The 25,006-nt window shown below is 36.7% G+C and overlaps 1 protein-coding gene across 2 annotated transcripts in view; it reads right to left on the reverse strand.

The window, feature by feature from the left end:
* Positions 1 to 841: 841 nt before the first annotated feature.
* The window catches only part of GYS2 (glycogen synthase 2), a 50,519-nt gene continuing 26,354 nt past the window's right edge, over positions 842 to 25,006 (reverse strand). For both annotated transcript variants that reach the window (XM_041736495.1, XM_041736496.1), the window contains exons 8-16: positions 23,296 to 23,402; positions 22,302 to 22,361; positions 21,299 to 21,377; positions 20,394 to 20,507; positions 9,650 to 9,776; positions 6,113 to 6,208; positions 5,135 to 5,298; positions 3,635 to 3,715; positions 842 to 1,253 (exon numbers count right to left, since the gene is read on the reverse strand). In XM_041736495.1, coding sequence (XP_041592429.1) covers positions 1,032 to 1,253; positions 3,635 to 3,715; positions 5,135 to 5,298; positions 6,113 to 6,208; positions 9,650 to 9,776; positions 20,394 to 20,507; positions 21,299 to 21,377; positions 22,302 to 22,361; positions 23,296 to 23,402 — 1,050 coding nt within the window. In that variant the 3' untranslated portion in view covers positions 842 to 1,031. The remainder of the gene's footprint in view (positions 1,254 to 3,634; positions 3,716 to 5,134; positions 5,299 to 6,112; positions 6,209 to 9,649; positions 9,777 to 20,393; positions 20,508 to 21,298; positions 21,378 to 22,301; positions 22,362 to 23,295; positions 23,403 to 25,006) is intronic.

The raw sequence follows: 25,006 nt of genomic DNA on the forward strand, positions 1-25,006 counted from the left end.
TTGTTTCTTTTTTTTACCTATATAGATTTCATTACATTTAAAGCATAAATATGTTAAACTACAATCATTCAACAGTGTCTCTAAGCACATCATGGATGTGTTAGAGACATTGCCCTTATTATAATTAAGTAGACTCTATATTTTCTTTTTTTAATTTTTTAAAAGATAGCTGTAAATGTTATCCTTTATAAGGCACTATTTCATAGCAGGTATTTTATACTGTTTGTCTTATTTAAATGTCTAAACAAGTGAAAACAAGACATCAAAGAAAACTTAATTGATATTTTGATCTTGATATTAAATATCGATATATTAATTTATTTGGATTTTAAAAAACTGAAGACTGACCAAGTTTTCCTTCCAAACAGCTTTCCTTTTAAAGAATAGAAAAATTGTTACAGTCAGATGGTATAGTGCAGGTGGTAACATCTTCCCATCATTAAGTTGAGAAGTGACCTTGTAAATATGAATTACTATGTATCAGGATCTGGATTTAAGACAGCTTTTTTCTTATGGATTTTTTATTGTGTTCAGAGCTAGATAGAAATTTATGGCTCTGAGTCATGTGAAGCATGAAAATAGTCACTAAAGTTCGAGTTATTTAAAATATGGGCTCAGTTCAGGATTCCTTTTGGGGAAAATAGGAGACTTGTTTGGTAGATACGGCAGTTGTATAAATACTAACCACAGGATTATGGTGATGCTAATTTCAAAATGTACACTAGCAAATGAAAATTCTTATTGCTTAAATTAACCATTTTAAAAATACTTCTAGTCTTCCTCCTTTAATGAACACTCCTCCTCGTGCCTAAATTTACTGGGAATAAATGAATAGGGAAAAGAAAATAACTTGAATTTTATTAGAAATTACCAAATTGCCATTCACTTCATCTTCTCCCCTTCATAGGCAGAGAATAAATCCCGTTGTAACATTGAGAAGAAGAGAATTAAATGTGTAGCACTTTCTTTTCTTTAAATAATCACTCTTCCTCTGTTCTTACTACATGAGCTCTGTTCGACCAGCATGGAATTCAGTTCTTGTATTCTCCATGCAGCTTCTTCTTCCCACGAGGAACACGGCCCAGAGAAAATGGTGACTTGATATTTAACCGATCCCTTTCAGCCTCCTCTTCCTCATTGTATCGCTCATCCTCTTCTTCATCTTCCACATCACTGCTCTGAGGACTAGAGACCTGAGACCCTGAAGGGGAAGGTGGAACTGAGGAAGGCCTGGGGTATTTAAATCCTTCGGTCTGCCAAAGACAAAAATAAGTCACAAACTTGTAACAACTTCTTGATTTTTCAATGATGTAAACACTTTGCATATGCATTTAATATAAAACATAGTTGGATATTTTTTGTGGTCTGTTCAAGGGCTATTATTATCTTTGATTCCTCTTGACTCTGGTGCCACCAAACTCAAGAGATTCATTAAATAAATAGCTTTCTTTCATTATACACTGAAATACTCCAGGTGCTATCTATCTATCTATTAAATATAATTATATATATACTATTTATATATAATCTTATTTAATCCTTGTAACAACACCAATAAATTTGTTTTTCCCATTTATAGAAGAAAATTGAGGGTTAGAGACGCCAGATAACTTGACCAAGGTCATGCAGCATGTAAGTGGTAGAGCAAAGATTTGTACCAGTGCTGTGATCACTCCCTAGTCTTTAACATCAATCATCGTGTTACACTGCTGATATTGTCTGTCCCAATGCCATTTTGCAGATTTGCTGAACAAAATCGCAGAACATGGGCATCCTGGACATGCCATGGACAGCCACCACTAGAAAGAAATTCAGAAGCCAGGTCACTTAGCTGACCCTGAAATTCCACCAGTTACTTTAATTTCAGTTAATGAGCAAATATCACTAGGTTTAATCAAATTTCTCTTCTACCTAAGATTCACTGAGATAACTCATTTGGTAAATGAGCACTAAGCACAACTATGGGTCAGCCACTCTAATGCCACTGAAGAAACAAAGAAGAAAAACATGATTCTTGCCCTTTGAGAGAGCCCATGTTTGACTAGGGAGGACAGCTGTACAAAATAGTTACAGCACTTGTCATTCTGTATTTCAACTCTTTTGTACATTATTATCATGTGATACCTATACATCATTTCAAGGTTCAGATATTTCACCAGAAAGCAATTTAAGACAAAGAAAAGAAGGGAAAAGGAGCTGGTTCATGCACTTAGGACCTGGCTCAGAGTAGGAGCTCAGTACTTATTAATTGAATAAGTTGAATAAATGGATGAATATAGCTGAATTATCAAGTTGAACGACTGCCTCTAAACAAGCAAAGCAATTAATTCTGTTAAAATCCTGAACATGAAGTTGGAGTTTGTATTTTGAAAGGTTTCCAAAACCCTGTCACCTTCTACATGAGCAAATTTTACCTTGGGTTAACTTCTGAGATGTTTCCCTTGACACTTGATAAAGATGGAATACCATTACATTATTATTAGGCAAAATCGATTGTGGTAAAAGAGACTCTTGATTGAGAAATTACATCTGAACTTAGAGATTTATAAGTTATTGATGAAGATCTAGCTTTGGGGAATCCCTGAATTTGATGACTCTTGTGCTTGCATATATTCCTTGTGGAGTCCACAGAAGCTTAACTGTAGAAATTTACATGGGATATTGGTTCCTGTGGGGCACAAAACTATTAAGCTAAAATAGATCTCATACCTAATTATATGGGTCTCCCCTTTTTGCATCTAAACTTTTGCCTGGTGGGCAGCAGGGCAAAGAAGTGTGGCTTTTGGACTGCCATGTATGTAGACTGCTATGAGGACTAATCCCACTGAAAAGAAATGCCTGAGGCTGGCCTACTTCAAGCCATTCTTCCTATCTTATATCCTATGTGAATGTGATGACAAATAATCTATGCTCATCTCATGAATATAAATATCTAAGAGAGCTTCAGAAGAAGACTCCCTGGTGGGCACTGCTGACTGGTCCATAAATACTCTTCTAGTTCAATTCATCCCATGGTTCCTGAATTAACTCTATGTGACTCTTGCCAAGTAGCCACCCGATATTTCCCTGGATAGCAAATTCACCTGCTGTTAAAGCAAGCCAGTTAGTTCACTTTTCAATAACTCCAGAAAGAATTGGTGTCTAACACAGCGGTTTTAAGCACTAAGGCAGGGAGAGTTTCAGTGTGGAAGTACTTCTCTAATGACATGAATTAGCTGATGGCCTGCTCATCCTCTGCATAAGGCTAACTCTAAATTGAGGGCTTTGAATTCATCTGATTTGTCAATTCCTCTATTCTTTGCTTTATGGCAACATTATGAAAAAATAGTTTGCGTCCTTAACTACTTCTAAATTAAAAGGTATTGGCAGGACTTGTGATACATAAAAAAATTAGCTTTCTTCCTTTCTTTTTTTTTAAAGATTTTATTTATCAATTCATGAAAGACACACAGAGAGAAAGGCAGAGACATAGGCAGAGGGAGAAGTAGACTCCCTGTGGGGAGCCTGATGAGGAACTTGATCCCAAGACCCCAGGATCACGACCTGAGCCAAAGGCACACACTCAACCACTGAGCCACCCAGGTGCCCCAAAATTTAGCTTTCAAAAGAAATACACAATACATAAAATGCTTACCGTTGGTGGTGATGGAGCCTCCATATGGAATTCATCTGGAAAAGCTCTGCTTAGTGTCAGGTGCCTGGCATGCTGATAATACTGTGATAGGAAACCCAATTCACAGGTTAAAAAAATTATATAACTTAAGAACGAAGTTATTATATAAAATCTTCTCCTCCAAGTTATAAAACAATAGTTTTAAAATGACAGAACCTAGTAACCCAAAATCCCTAAATTTAAGAATCAGAAAAAAATGAGAGTTTACAGTTTTATTATTTTCCAATGAATAAGGAAAGAAATGCTACAAAAAGTTGGAGGGAAAAGCCTTACTGAAAACTCTGAATCGAGTGCTGAGGGGACTGAAAATATTGGCTTCATGCTACAGAGAAGCAGCATGACACAGGGCAGAGGTGGGGCCTGAAAAATCACACAAACTGTACCTAAGTCCTGTTTGAGACCTTAGATAAGAAACAAAATTTCTTTCTTTTTTAAGATTTTATTTATTTACTCATAAGAGACACAGAGAGAGGCAGAGATATAGGCAAAGGGAGAAGCAGGCTCTCTATAAGGAGAGCCTGATGCAGGACTTGATCCCAGGACCCCAGGATCACGACCTGAGCCAAAGGAAGATGCTCAACCACTGAGCCACTCAGGCGCCCAAGAAACAAAACTTCTAAAAGCCTTATCATTCTGCTTTCACTGTAAAACATAGACAGTACAATTAATCACCCAGGTTTTGAGGAGCAGTGGCATTAGTGTGTGGAGAAACTCGGCAAAAGGCAGCATCTATCATGTGTCAGAGAGGGTTTAGTGGTATTTGAGCACATACGTGATGTCAAGACAAAATCAATTTATTTTTTATTAAATCATCCAGTGCTATAATATATGTCATCTGGGTATTTACAAACCTATGGCATAATTGAAAGGAGAGAAAAAAAATAATTGAAAGGAGATATTTCCTGTACTTATCATTTGAAAAAGATTATTATTCCCGCTCCTATTGTACTTAAGGAATATGGTCACATTATCGGGTAGAGTCAAACAAAATAAATATGTTTCTTTAGATGTTTTCCTCTTACTCATGAACCAATATATGAAATATGTCAAGTTAAATGCTGACAATAAAATAACTAGTAAGATTACAGCTAGATCCCGATAGATTTGCTGTTATAAACTCAAACTAATAAATATGTAGGTGTGGGGTTAGGATTTTGCAAGCTCATATTAAGTAAAAAAAAGTACATGAAAACATCACTTGAGATTTTAACAATTATGATACTGAATTGACTTTGCAGCTGATGACTAGAATCTATATTTTTATAGTCCAGTGGGATTTTCTTTTTCTTTTGCTTTATTTTTAAGTAGGCTCCACAGATCCCAAGGCAGGGCTTAAACTCATGACCCCAAGATCAACCTGAGCTGAGACCAACCATCAGATGCCCAACCATCTGAGCCACCCAGGTGCCCCAGTCTAGTGGGATTTTCAAAGTGGTTCTCTTGATCCCGAACTTAACTTACTCTGCCCAAATATCTCCAATCCAGAAGATCGGAGAGCCTCTCAGTTCGGTTTCTCTGAATAATTCTTTGGCGGCGTGACTGTTTGCAAAATCCATACAGAAACTGAGTCAGCTGATTGCAGGAATCATCTGGAGAGCGGAACCGCCTGTCAACAATGTAAATACCTGAGCAGCACAAAAACCAAAGCCCAGGTCAACATAGGGTTAACCTTAGAATGTTTCTTTTCCCATTCCTTAGGTTCCATCATAGACCACCCACACAGGCATTACCCACTCCCTGACTCCCCTATTGCCTCTGTCATCTTTTCCCTTCCATGGCTGTCTTTCTTCTGTGATCTCCTTCTAATGTTTTACAACTGTCACCAACACAAAGCCAACACAATGAATCTTGTTGAAAAAAACTTGGCAGTAGAGGGATACCCTGGGTCAGTGATTTTCCCTGGGACTGCTCACTACCAAATCTCTGGGGTGAAAGCTGGGAATCAATGATTTTCAGGATCCCAGGCCCACCACACAGCTGCAGCTGAGAACCACAGCTCTAGACTGAGAGAAAAGAACCGTGACAAGGAGGCCAAAGAAGACCAGGAAATCGGCATATATAGGCCAACAATCCATCCCATCTTGTTTTTCTTGCTGCTAGGCAACACGGACACAGAGAGGGTAGGGTTGTAGGCAAATTCTTCTGCAGTCTTAAACAATTTAAGTGAATTTTGCTACCTTGGCACAGGCCTTTAAAATAATGATGCTGACCAGCCTACGTACTCTAAGGTCACAGTTATTGGAACATCAATATATTTAATATTAATAGAATTTTTAGCTTTTCTATGAAATACATAGTTAAATCTACTTTTAATAAAATAAGCAGTGCAAACATTACTTTAATCATCAGGATAGCTTTAGGGTTAGGCTCAGTAAAGACTCTGTGCTTTGTTTGGTTAGAGGTCACTTCTTGAGTTGGGCGAATGATGAAAAACCTCACCGTAAGCAGTAGGATCAGCCACATGCTCCTGCATGAAACAGCCAAAGCCGGAAAGGTTGGTTGTCACACTGGGGATACCCATCACAGTGCATTCAGCTGCCAGGGGAAAAGAGACAAAGACTTGGCTTTAGGCCAGCTCCTGTATCCTCTTATGCCAGCCTAGTAATAGCGATGTTTATTATGTACCAGGCACAGTATGAAGTCCTTTACATGTATTAACTCATTTAATCTTGTCAACAATCATGTGAAGTGTCATTATCCCCATCTTACAAATGAAGAAATTGAAGCACAGAGAGTTTAAATAATTTGCCCAGTATCACAAAGCCAGAGAATGGTGTAGATTTGGGACTTAAAGCCTGGTGCCCAGTTCCAGGGCTCCTGTTTGATACTGCTACTCTATACCACCTCTTTCATTCCAGCTGGTTTTTCTTTGTGCTCCATTCTAAGCTGTGTCTCTACGTATGTGACGAGTTTGTGGGTGTTGGACATGAGCAACTCCTCCCATCAGATTAGTTTCCCTTGCCACAAATCCCTCCACTTCTCTAATTGTCCATTGTACTCATACCCTCTTCAGTCTTCACTCACCCTCTAGTCAACACCTGTTTTAATACAATATTTTTATAAAATAGTGGATAGTTTTTAAAAAAAGAAGTATACCTCTCACAAGGATATCTGCATTTTTAACAAGGAATTTATATTTGATTATGGAATTAATCTTGGTTGACTAACTCTGGAAAACAGTGTGGAGGTTCCTCAAAAAGTTAAAAATAGAGCTACCCTATGGCCCAGAAATAGCACTGCTGGTTATTTACTCCAAAGATACAGATGTAGTGAATTGCTGGGACACCTGAGCTCCAATGTTCATAGCAGCAATGTCCACAATAGCCAAACTGAGGAAGGAGCCACGATGTCCTTCAACAGATGAATGGATAAAGAAGATATATATCGGAATATTAATCAGCTATTAGAAACAACGAATACCCACCATTTGCTTCGATGTGGATGGAACTGGAGGGTATTATGCTGAGTGAAGTAAGTCAATCAGAGAAGGACAATCATCATGTGGTTTCACTCATACAGGGAATATAAGAAATAATGAAAGGGATTATACGGGAAAGGAGGGGATATAAGTGGGAAAAATTAGAGAGGGAGACAAACCATGAGAGACTCAACTCTGGGAAATGAACAAAGAGTTGTGGAAGGGGAGGTGTTGGGGGGAGGGTTAGGGTAACTTAGTGACAGGCACTGAGGAGGGCACTTGATGGGACGAGCACTGGGTGTTATACTATATTTTGGAAAATCGAACTTCAATAAAAACAAATGAAAAAAATCTTGGTTAGCTAATGGGGATGGGCCAAAAAAAAAAAAAAAAAGACTTCCCCACTAATCAAGAAGTACTGCAATTTAAACAGTAACTTTTTCTTCTGCTCTGCAAGTATTGCTTGGTGGTCAATCTCTAGAGAGATGTGGTTTCCTAATTTTTGGAGAGGGTAGTGGAGGAGAAAATGGGACAGGGATTCTCGACCCATCTGAGAATCTAATGAAAACCTGAAGCTCTTCCCCAGAAAAATTATTATACATATATGTATAAAGAATCTTGCCTACAATTCCACGGAAGTTCACAGAACCTTATTTTTATCAAATACTCATTAACAGACATGTAATGAAATGCTAAATACCCATAATCTCTGCAAATGTTCAGTGAATGATTTTTATGGAATAAGTACTTCTATTCATTGGATTTTGTAAAAAAAAAAAAAAGCAGACTTAAATGAATACTTTCTGGAGTATGTTAAACTTAGTATCAAATAAGTTATTCTTTAAAAAGTTAGAATTATCTAATATACCAATAACAAATTTATACCACCAGAGGTCTTGTTATTTCTGTAACTACAGGTTTGGTGAGGAGTGGCCAACTTCCTGTGGTTAATTCAAAACAGAGAATGACTCACTCTCAAACTTCTTTTTCCATCTACTTACCTTTTATAACACTTTTGCTGGTCTTTATCTTAAAACGCTAGATGTATCTCCTTATCATTTTGAGTTAAGTCTATCTTTGTCCTATAAAAATGACGTTTGGTGGAAAATCTGCTGTAAATTATAGAACATTCTCTTTCCCCAACATAATTGATTCCCCACATCCCTCAGTCACTCAGGCTTTGGTTTTGTGCTTCTCTATTTTTGAAACTTCCTTGATAATAAGTTATGTTACTTACTAGAAATAATAGGAACAAAAGTCAATAACAAAATGCTAAGTTCATCAGTGAAATGGGTACATTTTATGTATCTTAAAAGAAAGATACTCTATTATAAACAATTTAAGATAATATGTAGGTATTTCATAAGGAAAAAGACACCATCATTATAAGTATCATAACTGATACCCGTAACAATTTTTAGGACTACAAAAGAGATAGTTGGAAGAGTTAGTTCAACAGTTTTTCTTATGTCATGTTTTAAGAGGAGATAATCCTTTATTTTTTTTCCCCAAAAGTTTTAGTATTTTTATAGCTGCTGGCAAATTATACTTGGTGGAACATAGAATGATAGAATAGGACCTTTATGTCAAAAGATGCAGAGATTTCATGTTGCTCCCTATGTAAAGATCCTATTTCTATAGAATTTAAAATTCTATATTGAAATTCTGGGCTCAAAATATAAAGATTAGAAAAATTCTTCCTCTTCTTTAATTCAACCATGATCTCCCTAACATTGACTGCTGCCACCCCTTAGCTGGGCAATGATGACATTGAAATCAGAAAGCAAAATTTATTAATTATGCATACAAAATTTTCTGAACCTTTTCTTTTAACATTATAAATGAAATTATATTTAAACAAAAAGGAAAATCTCTGACTACTAACATGAGTTGGAAAAGTCAGTATTATATTCTTTCCATTGGCATTTCTTTGTATTATTTGTTTCCTTTTTCATTAGCCATTTAAGTACAAATACAAATTGATTGCTCTTGATACTAATGACAACAGTGCTATTAGGAGACAAAAAAGAAAAATAGGTAGTGCATTTGAGAATTGACCATTCAGGAGAAAAAAAAAAGGCAGATGAAGAGGTGGAGGATCTGAATGGAATGATGTCACTGGTCATAATACCTACCACCGAACTGGCATGTAAAAGCACCTCTTTCTTGAATGACAAGGGTGTGAGGAAGGCTTTTCATTGTATACCGTCTTATACTATATGTTTCTTTAACTAAGTGAATGTGCTACCTATTAAAAATTAAATGCATCCATTAATTCAAAAGGAAACATTTCCAAAATAATTTCGAAAGAACACTTTTGCAGGACATCATTTCTCATATTAAACCTGCTTGCACGCAATCTGTCCTTAATATTACTAGTTGGGCCTGGTAGAGATGACTCAATAACACGTAATGTTTACAACACATTCTTTTTCTTTGTAATACAATCATCTAACCTTAGTGGAAATTACGTATCAGCTTTGAATATTATATCCAGGTGCATAAAATAATAGATTAATAAAATTTTAAATATTCCGCAATCTATATGTGCCACATACCTGGAGTATAACCCCACGGTTCATAGTATGATGGAAATACTCCAAGATGACAACCTCGGACAAACTCTTCATAATCCATGGGTAATAATGGGCTGGTGGAAGATAGAAATTCTGGGTGCAAAATCACCTAAAAAAGGAAAATTCTAATGAGAAAAAAAAAAAGAAAATAAATCAAAGCCAAAAATCTCCTAGAGTTCGGTATTTGATACTGTAGAATCCGTGTGTTCTAGATTCAGGGAGAGAAGAGAAAAAAGAAAAAGAAATAAGCTTGGGTGCTTTTTCCTCTCTTTCCATTCTGTGTAAGTATTCACTCTGTGAACTTTCTCTCATGTTCCAAGGCCTAGATCAGAGGAAAGGTAGTTAATATGCCCATTTTTGTTCCCATGCTAAACTACATCCTTCAACCCAAATAGTTTTGACAATAAAGGTATTTTTTATAAAGATTTTATTTTTAGGTAATCTCTACATTCAACATGGGTCTCACACTTACCATCCTGATATCAAGGATCACATGCTCTACCAACTGAGCCAACTGGGCATCACAACAGTAAGGGTTTTATTTTGCTTCCTAATGGTGGACTGCTGTCTTATTTCTCAATTTGCTCCTACCCGGAGCAGGAAAGAGGGGAGCTAGGTAGAGCCCGCCCTCCATTGCCTCCGACACAAGTTAGCCCAGGGAAATGGATCTAAGGGACAGAGATGTACTACGAATCTCATCTAGATTGGATCAGACTAGAAGTCTTCACCCTTCACTTTTGAACCTGGAAGTAATCACCTCCTCTCTTACCAGCCTCTCTCACCTGGAGGTAATCGCCTCCTAACCTAGCTCCTTGCTTCTATTCTACCAAAGTCTCTACTCAATACAATTAGCGTGAACCTTTAAAAATACCAGCCACTCCTCTGCTCAAGATCTTTCAGTGGGTTCCCATTTTACTCATAGTAAAAGCCAAAGGATTTACCATGACTTTTAAGCAGTGGTGTTCTGGTAAATGTTTAAGAATGGAAAGCCAAATTTAAGTATATATTGGTACAAAAATTTACAATACATTTTATTGATATAAAGAATGTGTACCATAAAATTTCCAAATATTAAAAAATGTATGCAAAAAACCTACACACAAAAAAACTTGCACACAGACATTTGCATCAGTTTTATTCATAATTGATAAAACTCGGAAGCAATCAAGATAACCTCTAACAGGTGAGTAAATAAATAAACTGTCCAGACAATGGAATATTATTCAATGCTATAAAGAAATGAGCTATCAAGCCATGAAAAGACATGGAAAAAAATTAAATGTACATTGCCAAGTGAAATAGGTCAATCTGAAAGGCCACATATTGTATGATTCCAACTATATGGTATTCTGGAAAAGGCAGAACTATGGAGACATTAAAAAGATCAGTGTTCAGATAGGGGCAGGGATGAAGAAGTAGAGCATGGAAGAATTTTAACGGAGTGAAACTATTCTGTATGATTTTGTAATGATGGATCCATATCATTACACATCTATCAAAGTCAAAGAAGGTAAAACACGAAGAGTATAACTTAATGTAACTATGAATCCTGGTGGATAATAATGTGTCAATGTAGGTTCATGAACTGTAACAAATATACATTGTGGTGTGATATATGGATAGTGGAAGAGGCTGTATATGTGTGACAGTGGGGATTTGTGGGAACTCTCTGTACTTTCTGCTCAACTTTGGTATGAACCTAAAACTTCTCTAAAGAAGAGAGTCTATTAAAATATATGTAATGTACGCCTTATTATAAATTCTTGATAGTTAACTGTTCCCGAATGCTTTTGTTGACTTTTGCTAAATAAAATCTTGTATTCAGAACCAATTTCTGGTTTCACCCGAGAACCGAATGTAATTATGATGTGAGGGTTGACCCATTCAGAGATATATGTCAGAACTTCATCAGTGACATGAGTGGCTTCTTTCCTGAGTTGGATATTAGCTTTTGAATCCTGGAAAAATATTTCCTCAAATTTTCGTGCCACTCACAATTTTGTGTATTGACTCTAGACACAATCCTTTGAAGGTTAAATCTGCATTGTTAATATTTCTCCATTGCCTTCTTAAGTCTAGACAATTGATAAAAAAAAATAATTGCCTAGTTTCACTCTCTAGATACTCCCACTATGGCTACTTTCAAGCTACCAACATGATGTCACTGAACTGGAAATGGGAAAGGCAGTAGCACACCATTATAGAATACTTCCACCATGTGGGTAAAATAACTTCAAATGTATGGATAATTGTAAAATGTAGTAAACGATGAGGATGTGATGAGTTTTGAGCATTACTTTTCATTTTAATATGATTGATTCATATTTTTAAGTAGGTATAATTTTTTAAAAATAGCTACTTTAAAAACTGGCTCACAAATTTCTGAAAATGTAGTGATTGGCTCTCGTGTGCTGGTATGAACCTGTACTGAGACTCCACTCCCTGTAATGTTATGCAAAGGTAGAGATGAGAATGAAAGAGAAAGAATGGTTATGTTGGAAGGCTGTGACTAGAACAGCTACTTAACTGGTCACCTGGAGGAAAAAAATTCTGCTTTTCTCCTATTTATTAAAGTTTTTCTTGAACCATTATTAGGTAATTTGTCAGCCTCCCCCCATAGTTAAGTAGTTATTAAAAATAAAATCTGATTTAAAAGCATTGGGATTATATATACATGTATATGATATATAATATATATACTATATATAACATATAGTACTTATATTGTATACATATACCTCATATACCTCATATACATCATATACATGCATAATGTATAATATATATCATATATTTATATGATATATATTATGAGTACTACATATTATAATATACACATATAAATATATCTTATTTATATTGTATATATACATAATATACATACAAACATACATAATATATAATATAATCAAAGAATAAGTGTCTATTTTTCGAAAGAGATTACTTTGTGCTTTTGTTGTTATTGTTTTAGGATTTTATTTATTTATTTGAGAGAGAGGGAGAGAGAACATAGAGGGAGAGGGAGAACAGACTCCCCACTAAGGAGGTAGCATGATGTAGGGCTCTATCCGAAGACCCTGGGATCATGACCTGAGCCAAAGGGAGATGCTTAACCAACTGAGCTACCCAGGCATCCCCAAAGATATTACTTTGAAGAAAAGCCCTAATTTGGATATATAACAACAATGATAACAGTTGGATGATATTTTAATATATTAAAAATAACGTTCTCACATATTACTTCATTTAACTCTACCAACATTGTAACATTCTCATTTCTCTAATTTTAGAAATAATTTATAAACATTATAAATAAGTTGTATCTCAGGAGATCCACAAATGGGAGCTAGGTTAAACTTAAGAAATAAAATGATAAAATATCCAAAACTAGTACCTAAGAATGGTAGTTCATTCAAACACAAGATTCATAGATCTTGGATACTAGCCCTTTATCTGATACGTCATTTGCAAATATCTTCTCCCATTCTGTAGGTTGTCTTTTAGCTTTGTTGACTGCTTCTTTTGTTGTGCAAAAGCTTCTTATCTTGATGAAGTCCCAATAGTTCATTTTTGCTTTTGTTTCTTTTGCCTTCGTGGATGTATCTTGCAAGAAGTTACTGTAGCCAAGTTCAAAAAGGGTGTTGCCTGTGTTCTCCTCTAGGATTTTGATGGACTCTTGTCTCACATTTAGATCTTTCATCCATTTTGAGTTTATCTTTGTGTGTGGTGCAAGAGAGTGGTCTAGTTTCATTTTTCTGCATGTGAATGTCCAATTTTCCCAGCACCATTTATTGAAGAGACTGTCTTTTTCCAGTGGATAGTCTTTCCTCCTTTGTCGAATATTAGTTGACCATAAAGTTGAGGGTCCACTTCTGAATTCTCTATTGTGTTTCATTGATCCATGTGTCTGTTTTTGTGCCAGTACCACACTGTCTTGATGACCACAGCTTTGTAGTACAACCTGAAATCTGGCATTGTGATGCCCCCAGCTATGGTTTTCTTTTTTAAAATTCCCCTGGCTATTTGGGGTCTTTTCTGACTTCACATAAATCTTAAGATTATTTGTTCCAACTCTCTGAAGAAAGTCCATGGTATTTTGATAGGGATTGCATTAAACGTGTAAATTGCCCTGAGTAACATTGACATTTTCACAATATTAATTCTGCCAATCCATGAGCATGGAATATTTTTCCATCTCTTTGTGTCTTCCTCAATTTCTTTCAGAAGTGTTCTATAGTTTTTAGGGTATAGATCCTTTACCTCTTTGGTTAGGTTTATTCCTAGGTGTCTTATGCTTTTGGGTGCAATTGTGAATGGGATTGACTCCTTAATTTCTTTTTCTTCAGTCTCATTGTTAGTATATAGAAATGCCACTGACTTCTGGACATTGATTTTTTATCCTGCCGGCGGGTGGGGGTGATTGGGTGACAGGCACTGAGGGGGGCACTTGATGGGATGAGCACTGGATGTTATTCTATATGTTGGCAAATTGAACACCAATAAAAAATAAATTAAAAAAAAACACAAGATTCACAAATTACAAAGTTAAAATAAATCAAATAGGGCAGCCCGGGTGGCTCAGCGGTTTAGCGCCGCCTTCAGCCCAGGGCCTGATCCTGGAGACCTGGGATGGAGTCCCATATCAGGCTCCCTGCATGGAGCCTGCTTCTCCCTCTGCCTGTGTCTCTGCGTCTCTCTCTGTCCTCTCATGAATAAATAAAATCTTTAAAATAAATAAATAAATAAATAAATAAATAAATAAATAAATAAAAAAAATAGTTTCCTCCATAAAATATGATTTGAGTTCCTATCATGGGCAAAGTACTGCATGAGGAAAAGAGACAAAGACACAGATACTGTGTTAGGCAATCATCAAATCCACAGCCCATAGTAGTGGCAAGTATCAGCAAACAGGGATTCAAAACTCATTGTGCCTACTTCGGCATTTCCAAGCCTGGGAAAATTTGTACTCTCCAAAGCCCATTTTTGGCACATGAAAATACCATGGCTCATTTGTTTTTGTTTCCAGCCAAGCAGAATGACAGCATAACTAAAATACGGAAGCAGCTGCTCTGGGCCCTGGACAGCGATTACAGAGGCCTAGGGTGGAGGAGATGTTAGAGGTCATCCCAAGGCTATGGGGAGGATTAAATGAGATCCTGTGTACCAGAGCCCCCAACAGAGCACCTGGCTCACAGCAGGCCCCAGATCAGTAGGGAAAAAACAAATAAAAGCCAAAATGTAGTCTAATTACATTTATCCTGTGAGGCTATCAAGATCCCAGGAAGTTAATTTACTTTCACAGAGTGCTGGCACAGGATCAGGACCTGGAATCTGCACTGTAGGTTTTTCTCACTATGCACACTGCTGAGGCAGAATTGATGGTAAATTCAAGCTCAAAATTATTTGCAATGTTTCCTGAATCAAATAAATAGAGAATTTGTCAATCCACTCTGAGATTCATATAAATAACTTGTCAGGGGATCCCTGGGTGGCGCAATGGTTTGGCGCCTGCCTTTGGCCCAGGGCGCGATCCTGGAGACCTGGGGTCGAATCCCACATAGGGCTCCCGGTGCATGGAGCCTGCTTCTCTCTCTGCCTCTCTCTCTCTCTCTCTCTCTCTCTCTCTCTCTCTGTGACTATCATAAATAAATAAAAAAATTAAAAAAAAAAAAGAACTTGTCAATCCACTCTGAGAGAACGAATCCATAGAGTTCTGTAAATATGCAATGTAAATATGTAAATTTTATTTAAGAGAGAGAGATCACACAAGTGGGAGGGAGGGAAAGGGGGAAAGGGCGAAGCAGACTCCCCGCTGAGCAGAGAGCCCAATGCAGGGCTCCATCCCAGAACCCCAGGATCATGACCTGAGCTGAAAGCGGTCGGTTAACTGACTGAGGTACCCAGGTGCCCCTGCAGGAGCTATTCTTTTATTTTTTGTGTGTTTGTGATAATAACCAATGAAAATCTCAAAATATTCATGAGTTTGTCCATATAAACATGATTTGTATGAGACAAACTTCCTTCTCCATTCACTCTACAGAAGCCATGTGTTTTTATATCTCTGTGCCTTTTTATCCACTTCTCCTGCCTACTCTCTCTACATGATGAACTGTTATCTTAATGATAAACCTCCACTTGTCAGTCAAGATCTAGCTAATGTGTCAACACTTTTATAAAATATTATCAAGTCTCTAGGCAGAGATAAATCCTTCATTTTCTACTCTCATCAAACTCTGTTTACACCTCTCTTCTAAAAGTTATAGAGTACTCATTGTATGTGCCGGCCTAAGTACAGATAAAAGGTAACATATATTATGTGCCACATACCATGTCCCCATGGTCTGCACTAACTGCAGGATCTATTATTTATTTAAGCCTCACCACAATGCTGGGAGTGGGGGCCTATTTTACCACTATTTTACAGACGAGAAGGCTGAGGTAGATTAAGTCAATCTGCAAACTGATTAAGTGTCAGAGATCAAAAGCCAGACAAAGAATCTTGATTGACAGCCTCAACTGCCTCCCCTCTGGAGCAGCTACAGCAGCTGCCCTAGCCTATGGACCTGGCAGAGATGGATACTGTGCTAACTCATTTCTGCATAACCAGTGACTCTTTTAATGGGCAACGGTTGTTTGGAAAATCTCTACTCCTACTAATATGAATCCCTATTAAAATTATTGCATTCAATTGCTCATAGAATAAGGCACCCATCTGCCTATCAACCTGAAACTGGTAGGTGAATGAAACACATGAAAGTAAAACATAAAGGAAAAGTTCAGACACAGGGAAATGATAAATGTGGTAATGTTAATATATTCAAAATAAGTCAACAGTAAACCACAACACACACACACACACACACACACACACACACACACGGACATCTTTTGTATTAAGAAAGGAAGTACTGGAAAATAATTCTGAATTTGTGTTAGCTATAGATTGTACTGTTGAAAACTTTTTTTTTTCTTTTTGGTGGGCACAGAGGTACACATGCCTCTGTGTGTGTGTGTGTGTGTGTGTGTGTGTGTGTGTGTGTGTGTGTGTTTCCTTCCCCTAACTGACCAGCCACGTTAGTAGTCTGCTTTTTCTCTTTATGAGTCACTACACAGTGCTGCTGCGTGTGTATATTTTTCATCTATTTGTTAATTTTTATTAATTCTAGTTTTTGTTAATGATATTTGACTTTCCTTTTGGAAAATAAAGGTTGAGAGGTGTTTAGAACTGGGTTGCAGTCTGTGGGCCTTCCCTCGTCATCTTTCCTCGCCTCTTTCCACGGTGTTTGACTACTTCTCCCTGCCTGCTTTTGTTTTCAATCTCTATCCTTCACAGGCATTTTTGCTGATTAAGTGTTTTCACATCTAATCCTGTCTTGGTGTCTGCTTCTCAGAGGATGAAAACTGAGAAAATTTATTTTTTTTAAATATTGTATTTATTCATGAAAGACACAGAGAGAGAGGCAGAGAGGCAGAGACACAAGCAGAGGGAGAAGCAGGCTCCATGTGGGGAGCCCGAGGCAGGATCCCAGGTCTCCAGGATCATGCCCTGGGCCGAAGGCGGCACTAAACCACTGAGCCACCGGGACTGCCCCAAAACTGAGAAAATTTATATGAAACACATTCACTGCCTCAAAAACTCACAGTCTCACCGGAGGGATAGACATACATATTTTAAAAATGCAAATAATCTGGAGCGATGATTCCTATATTTGCAGTAGATATAAAGCATCTTGAGAATGCAGATAAGAAAGCAATTGTTCTGCTTGGAGTAGATGGATGCATGTTATGGACCAACACAAGGAGGAGATGACTTCTAGGTCAGATCTCAAAGGAGCTGTTAGAATGGCTGAGATAAGGCACTTCAGAAAGGGAGAGTAACACCAGCAAAGACACAGAGGGATGAAGTATTTAACATACTTAGGAAATAATGTACTTGTCCATTCCTGAGAAATTGCTTCACTGTTACCATACTTTAAAACACAAACAAGGGATCCCTGGGTGGCGCAGCGGTTTGGCGCCTGCCTTTGGCCCAGGGCGCGATCCTGGAGACTCGGGATCGAATCCCACATCAGGCTCCCGGTGCATGGAGCCTGCTTCTCCCTCTGCCTATGTCTCTGCCTCTCTCTCTCTCTCACTGTGTGCCTATCATAAATAAATAAAAATAAAAATAAAAAAAATAAAACACAAACAAACAAAAAACACATAGATCAGCAAAGCCTACTTTGTTTACAGCTCCCAATTTCAAGGGACCTTCCAGGCTCAATCTTCCCAAGAGCAAAGAAAGCATGAACCACAGGTATGGCTCCATGCCCCCTGTTCCATCTATATTTATTGTACAGATTACATGCCAGACACCAGACAAGTCCTCAGGGAAGAGCTGCAGATTTAAATACAAGTGTGACATGCAAAGTTCTGTAAAACAAAAAGCTACAAGAAAATAATAGGCTTTCTTTCCACCACTATTTCCTTTCCAAGAGAAAAAAAATTGAGAAGGACTGGTCTAAACTACATGAGAATGAGGTCAAGTTAGTGCTGATACACTCTGACATGAGGTAAGTGTCTGCAGATCCAATCATGCTGAAAAATGTAAGGATGGAGCACTCTTGGGAGATACATCTCTGGATTTCCAAGGAAAAATTTGTAGCCTATTGCCTATTATTGGATGTGTGCTAGCGGTAAAAATTTTGAAAATGCAGAAATACAAATGAGTAAATAAAAGTCACCCATAATTCTATGACACAGGGAAATATACACACATATGTGTGTGTCTATGTACACATGCATGCGTGTGTGGAGAATATATTTTAAATGGATGGGATAGCATGGCATGGGACATCTTGTAAACAGCTTGTATCATTTAATTCTGAACTATGAGCTGCTGCTATCTACTACCATGAAAATTTTCCTGCCTTGATTTCTGAGATATTTTTCTCTTCTAATTCTCGCTCCTTTTTTTCTCGACTTTTCCTCCTCTAATCTCCTCTTCAATCTTAAGGTATTCTTGGGTCAACACTTTTCTCTGCTCATTCAGCCTGGTCTTCCAGCATGGCAGGTATCCCCTGCTGCCTCTGCACTGATATAGCTCCCTTCATGATTGCCCTATGTTTTCTTTTTTTTTAATATTTTATTTATTTATTCATGAAAGACAGAGAGAGGCAGAGACACAGGCAGAGGGAGAAGCAGGCTCCATGCGTGGAGCCCGATGTGGGACTCGTTCCTGGGACTCCAAGATCATGCCCTGGGCCGAAGGCAGGAGTTAAACTGCTGAGCCACCCAGGGATCCCTGCCCTATGTTTTCTTTTTTTTTGTTTTTTTGTTTTTTTTTGTTTTCTAAGTACCCATGAAACATCTCAACTTGAGTAGCTCACACATAACTCAAACTCAATCTACAAACACCAAAGTCAATTCATGATGCAGTCTTCAATCCAACTTCTGATAAAATCATTCCTTAGTTTTTAGAAAGTGTTGACTAAATACAGAAGCCAGGAGGCTATGATCCTTGCCTTCTCCCTCTTTTTCCCCTCCCAATGAGCATTGGTCACTAAGTTTGATCTTTTCTATATGTAACCACCTCTCCCATTATTCCATCCTCTCCAACACTTCTGACATGGCCTTTGTAAGGGCCCCTTATCATCTCTCACATTCCTGTAACAGGAGGTCCATAGCTTGTCTCCCTCTACCACATGCATTCACAGCTATATCAAGGAGTGAATGAAAGGTGAGGGATGAATTTACAAGTAGACTATTCCAAGAAATTTTGCAGAGAAGAATAGAAAATACCAAAACATTTTTCAAAATCAAGAGAAGACCAGGTTAAGGCAAAGTTTGTTTGCTTTTTAATGCGAGAAAATTTAAGAAATATTTGTAGACAGCAAGGGAAGGAGCTAGTAAACCTGCTGTATAAGGGAGGGTTAAAAAGGTAAGTTTCCCAAGAACGTCAGAGGGAATGAGATCCCAGAGCAATCCTCAGAACCTAAGTGAAAAGAAGTAAGAATAGGCCAAAATCTTTATGTGAGGGTCACTGAAGGTTTATAACTCATTGAATTCTCAGGTCAACTGCTAAAGGTGAAAGAAAGAAGAAAAAGTGGGACCTTTGAAAAGATTGGTAAACTCTTTTGAAAATGTGATCTGGAATACTGGTGAATGGAATTGAGTAGAGATAAGCAACTGTCTGTTCACATGTCCCCTTTTATGTCCCACACCTAGCACTGTGCCTGGAACCCAGTACACCCTCAGGACACATCACAGAGGCTAAGCTCCACAGTGGCAGAAACCAGGTCTTATCCACACAGTTCACACTGTGCTTAATCATTTACAAACTCAAGCATCAAAACAATGAATTGGCCTGTAGAAAATTCTATAAAAATATCATTAGCCATATTCTCTGAAACTGGAGGCTTCTCATAGTATTGAACTTATCAGGAAGAAAGAAGAAAATTCATATTCATCTCAGAGATTCACTAATTAAAGTAATTCTTAGAATATATTCATATCATTAAAAATTAGGCAATTTCCCTATTTTTACCGGCAATATTGTACAATGTTGAGAATGATACAAAAACAATCATTATACTTTAATTACCCAAGACAGGAAACAGAATTAATTTTTTTTTAGAAATATCATTTGATAGGTGTCAAAACAAACCCAGGAAGCTTCTAATAAGCTCTGAAGAAGTATATTCTATATCCTTCTGAAGTGCCCTCTGTAAACAATTAGTTCTACCTTGACTCTGTCTGAGCGGCTGTTGAAAAGTCCAATCCGTCTAATGGTGCTGAGGATGGGATCAGTGGAGTCATCAATCATGTTGTGAGTGGTCACTGGAGGCAAAGACTGTCGCTGAAGTCATAGAGGAAAGAAAATGTCAGTGGTGAAAAGAATTAATAAGTGTGACTAACGTCAACAATAGGTCATTGGCAACATGTCAACCAGTCTTTATGCCTTCCATCCTGTGGGATGACACTAATGATGATGACTAAGTTTTGCGTGGGTTCCAGAGAAGGATAATAGGTTGAAGAACTTTCTTCAGATATTGTGAACACATGATACTTTTGTTTCTCACCTGCAGCCACTATAAGAAAGGCCTACACTTCTTGACTACTTTTAGGACTTGTTTGGAATGAATGTGTCCTGAAATCTTAAGATGAACTCCTCTCCTGGATCCTTCTAGCAAGGCTGTCCTCTGACGGTGCCTGCTGCCTCACTGTTATGACAAGCTGTCGGCACATGCCTATCTTGCATTTTTGCAATGTCCGCTCAACCGAGAGATATTCACCTTTTCTCTATCATGACTCAAAATGCCAAGCTTTTTTCTATATGTAGAAAATTTTAGGGACAATTTTGTTGCCATTGCAATATACACAGTTTTTCAAAAAGATATATTTATTTCTTTCTAAAAATAGAAATTTTTAAAGTGGATACAAGATAAGTTCCATGACATTTTTTAAAGGAGCCTTGAGAAGCACTCATAAAAGAAAATAAAGCAAAGTTATCATTTAGGTGAATGCATAAGAATGACTTCTCTAGTTCTCAGGTTTGTACATTTTCCAAACTGGCTCATTCCAGTAAATTAAAATATTGATCTAAATAGATTTGAACAACCTTGGGAAGGAATGGGCACTCTTTGTTACCTGAGTTGAAAAGATGGCTCTTTTCATAATTGTTACATCATCTCGATCCAGAATATTGTTCATGTCAGGAATTTCTCCTCTGTGGGGAAAACAATGTTCATCATAAAATAAAAATAACTGGCACTAATTTAATGCCACCTATGTGTCAGACAGCGTTCTAAACACTTTAAAAATAATTATAAAGCAAACATGATTTCCTGATGAAGCTCATAGACAAATTCCTAAAACATGAAGAAGTTTGATTAAAAAACAATTTCAATAGCATCAAAGAAAATTAAAATTCATTTTTAAAGTATTAATGTTAATCACCAGGAGGAGAATATCACTATATTTTGCCTACTCTTGAGTACTATGTTCTAAAGTGGACATAACTATCTATGTTTATGTGACATAAAGGTCTTTAAGTGACATAACTGGTAAAAGGAAATGATGCATGCCTGCCATCGTCAGTCAGGAGACAGCAGAGCTTTCTCTTCATATTATAACATAATCCATATATTTTATGTATAATCATTATTTTATAATACATTTTAGTTTGATTTGATTAGATTTTATACATCTATATTTCATTTATTTTATTACATATTTAAATGTTTATTATTCATTAAGTAAATATAGGTTAATTAACATTATTTAATGTTACTAAATATTTTAATTTAATATATAAGTAAGTGTATTTAATATATAAAGTCAACATATATTTTGACTTAAAAAACTCACGAAATCTTCCTCAGTTTCGCATTGATATATTAACCCTTAATGAGAGTTCCATTGAATTAGAACCTATTTGCACAGGTGAATATGTTCTCATTTGTACAACCTATCTTAAGAATTTGTCAGATGAAGGATAAAACAAGATCTGTTCACATGATATAATACATATTCAAAGGCTACTCATTCCTTTACATCTGGATTAAAAGAAATACATTATAGCGTTTAAGTTGTTAAATTTGAATAGGGAAACCCTATAATATTTGAAGTGTTAAGTACTCCCAGCACCTACCTTAACAATGCATCATAGAGTTTCTTTCCAAATTTTTCCTTTACAGAATGTGCAATGTCCCTGTATGAATTGAAAGATTTTTAATTTAAATAGGGTCCCAATTCAAAATCTTTGTTTGCCATGGCCATGCTGATGTTTTGTCACTATATTCTTTGAAATTACAGGCCTCTTTTGTAGAACCTCCTCTACTGTGTTTCCTAGTTGCCAGTTTAGCTTGAGTTAAAATCTCCAGAGCTGAGGCACCAGAACACCCTGAGCAGCCCACAGAGCTTGACATTTTTTGACTTGATGAAATTAGGGCAAATGTGGACAGCAGGGCGGGGGAATGGATGGAAGTATAGGTGTAACAAGATGGGTAATTCATTGATAATTGTAGAATCTGGGCTATGAGCATGTAGGGAGTCATTATACAAATCTCTTTATTGTGGAATTCACATTAAAAAATTTTAATGTGAATTTCACATTAAAATTTTCACATTAAAAAAATTCTTTTCACAATAAAATTTTTTAAAATTCAACCCATCGTTAAAGATTGCTGCAGAGGCTTTATCCGTCCATGGTGGCTCATTCCAAAGTTTTTATAGTAACAGTTTGATAGGCACTACATAATATGACATAGTAGCCTATAAGAAGAGAAACAAGTAGCATTTGTGCTATAATAATCTTTACTTATTTTTTTTTTTACTTATTCGTTTGTGAAAGAGAGAGAGAAAGCAGGAACGGGGAGTAGATCAGAGGGAGAGGGAGAAGCAGACCGTCTGCTAAGAAGGATGTCAGACGTGGGGCTCAATTCCAGAACCCCAGGATCATGAGCTGAGCTGAAGGCAGACACTTAAGTGTCTTGTGCTATAATCATTGTAAGGCTGTCCAGCACTCCTTGTGCTATAATCATCGCAAGGAATAAAACAGTCAAGGAGATATATCAGAAATTATGCATGTCAAAAAAATCTCTTTACACTTATTGCTTGAGAACATTCACAAAACGTGAGATTACCATAGCTGTTTCCGCACTGCCTGGCCTTTCAGTGTTTCCACGTTGAAATTATTTGTCTTGGCAGGCATAATGAAAAATACCACTACCGTGACGTCACTTTTATGCATCTAATGAGGGATTAGGAAACATAACACGTCAACTACCAAAGATAAAAGAAAACGTCAACAGATAGACTTTAAACTTTAAAAAGTATATAGTGTTTTAAATTATCTTTAGATAAAAGGAATACTTATTTATGATTTACAGAGACATTAAACCCACCTTCCTGAAGCTTACTCAGAAATTTAAATCTGGCTTTCAGTCGAGAACTGCTGGTTAACAATTTGAAAATTCAAACATAAAATATTTTCATTAAGCAGCTAAAATATATAACAATGGCTAGTGATATCATAGTGCTTTTCTGTGGTTAAAAAAAGTCACATCAATCTGAGCTGTCTTTAAAATTTCATATTGGAAAATTAATGGGAGTTTGGCTTTGTTTCATTCTATTTTTTTTCTAGTTTTTATTCACTTTGATTTGCACAAAAAGAGTATTTACACTTTCCTGTTACATGTCTTATCATAATGCTACATTTTGGTTTTTTAGTCTTAAAGTCCAGGAACAAGCAAAGGAAAATGTGCTCAGCACTTCTGGTGTGGCAGGCACTGTGCTAGATGCTTTAAATGCATAACTTAACTCCATTCTCACAATAACTGTGCACAATAGACGGCTCTCTTTTCATCTTACTAACTGAAAGAGAGGCATGATGGTATCAATTGTCTAAGTTCCTACAACAGATTATTGGTAAAGTTGGGATTAAAACTGGTGTTTTTTGATTCTATACTCTGTTTGCTTTCCCCTTTCCCTAGCATGTCTCAGAAGGAAATGATACATCCAGTCGTGAGAATGGAAGCATAAACTTACTAAAAACCATGAACATATGAATGTTCATGTAGTCTGGAAATTACTATCTCCAAAGTGTGGGCACCACAAACTCTGTGGCCCCTTCAAGAGTCTATTAATTACGTTCTATTTTTAAAAATCTATGGAAGTCATAGAATAGGAAACTCTTCAAGAGAAGCCAATGTTCTATGAAAGAATAAATGTACTATATGAAAGAGAATACTTTCTTTTAATTTCTCCAAGTATTGTAATTATCTTTGATGTCTAGAATAGCAACTGGCTTTTTTTTCATATTTAAAAATAAAGTGACTATTTAATAAATGTATAGATAAATTGATTAATCATGTCCCTAAACATGATATATGTTTGACATAACTTTGAGTCCATCTATAAAGCTTGTTGAATAGATACATACCAGGAAATAATGGAATTAGATTATTCTAGCCTATTCTAGAATAATCTATGTGGTCTTCAGTCCTATTTTAGAATTGGATTTTTATTAATGTATTATTTCCTTATTAAGTGGTATCAGTGAATCTTTTAGTATACTTGGTACGATATCTGCTCTAAGGCAAAAATAAATTTATGTCCAAGAAAAAATATTAACTGGAGAAGAGTATGAGCTCAGGAAAGTTTAAATTGTCTTGGTATCTCAGTAAGATTGAAATTCTACACTGGTCTCCTGTAGCTTATTGTTATTTATTCTATATCTACATGATAGGATTAGAATATAAGCCAATAATTTTAATCACTAGCTATTACATGGTACCATTTTGTATAGCTGCTTCTATTGGCACAGGTTTTACTGCTGGCTTAATTGGGAAGCTA

This window comes from Vulpes lagopus, chromosome 21 (assembly GCF_018345385.1).
Source record: "Vulpes lagopus strain Blue_001 chromosome 21, ASM1834538v1, whole genome shotgun sequence".
In the NCBI taxonomy this organism is placed as follows: Eukaryota; Metazoa; Chordata; class Mammalia; order Carnivora; family Canidae; genus Vulpes; species Vulpes lagopus.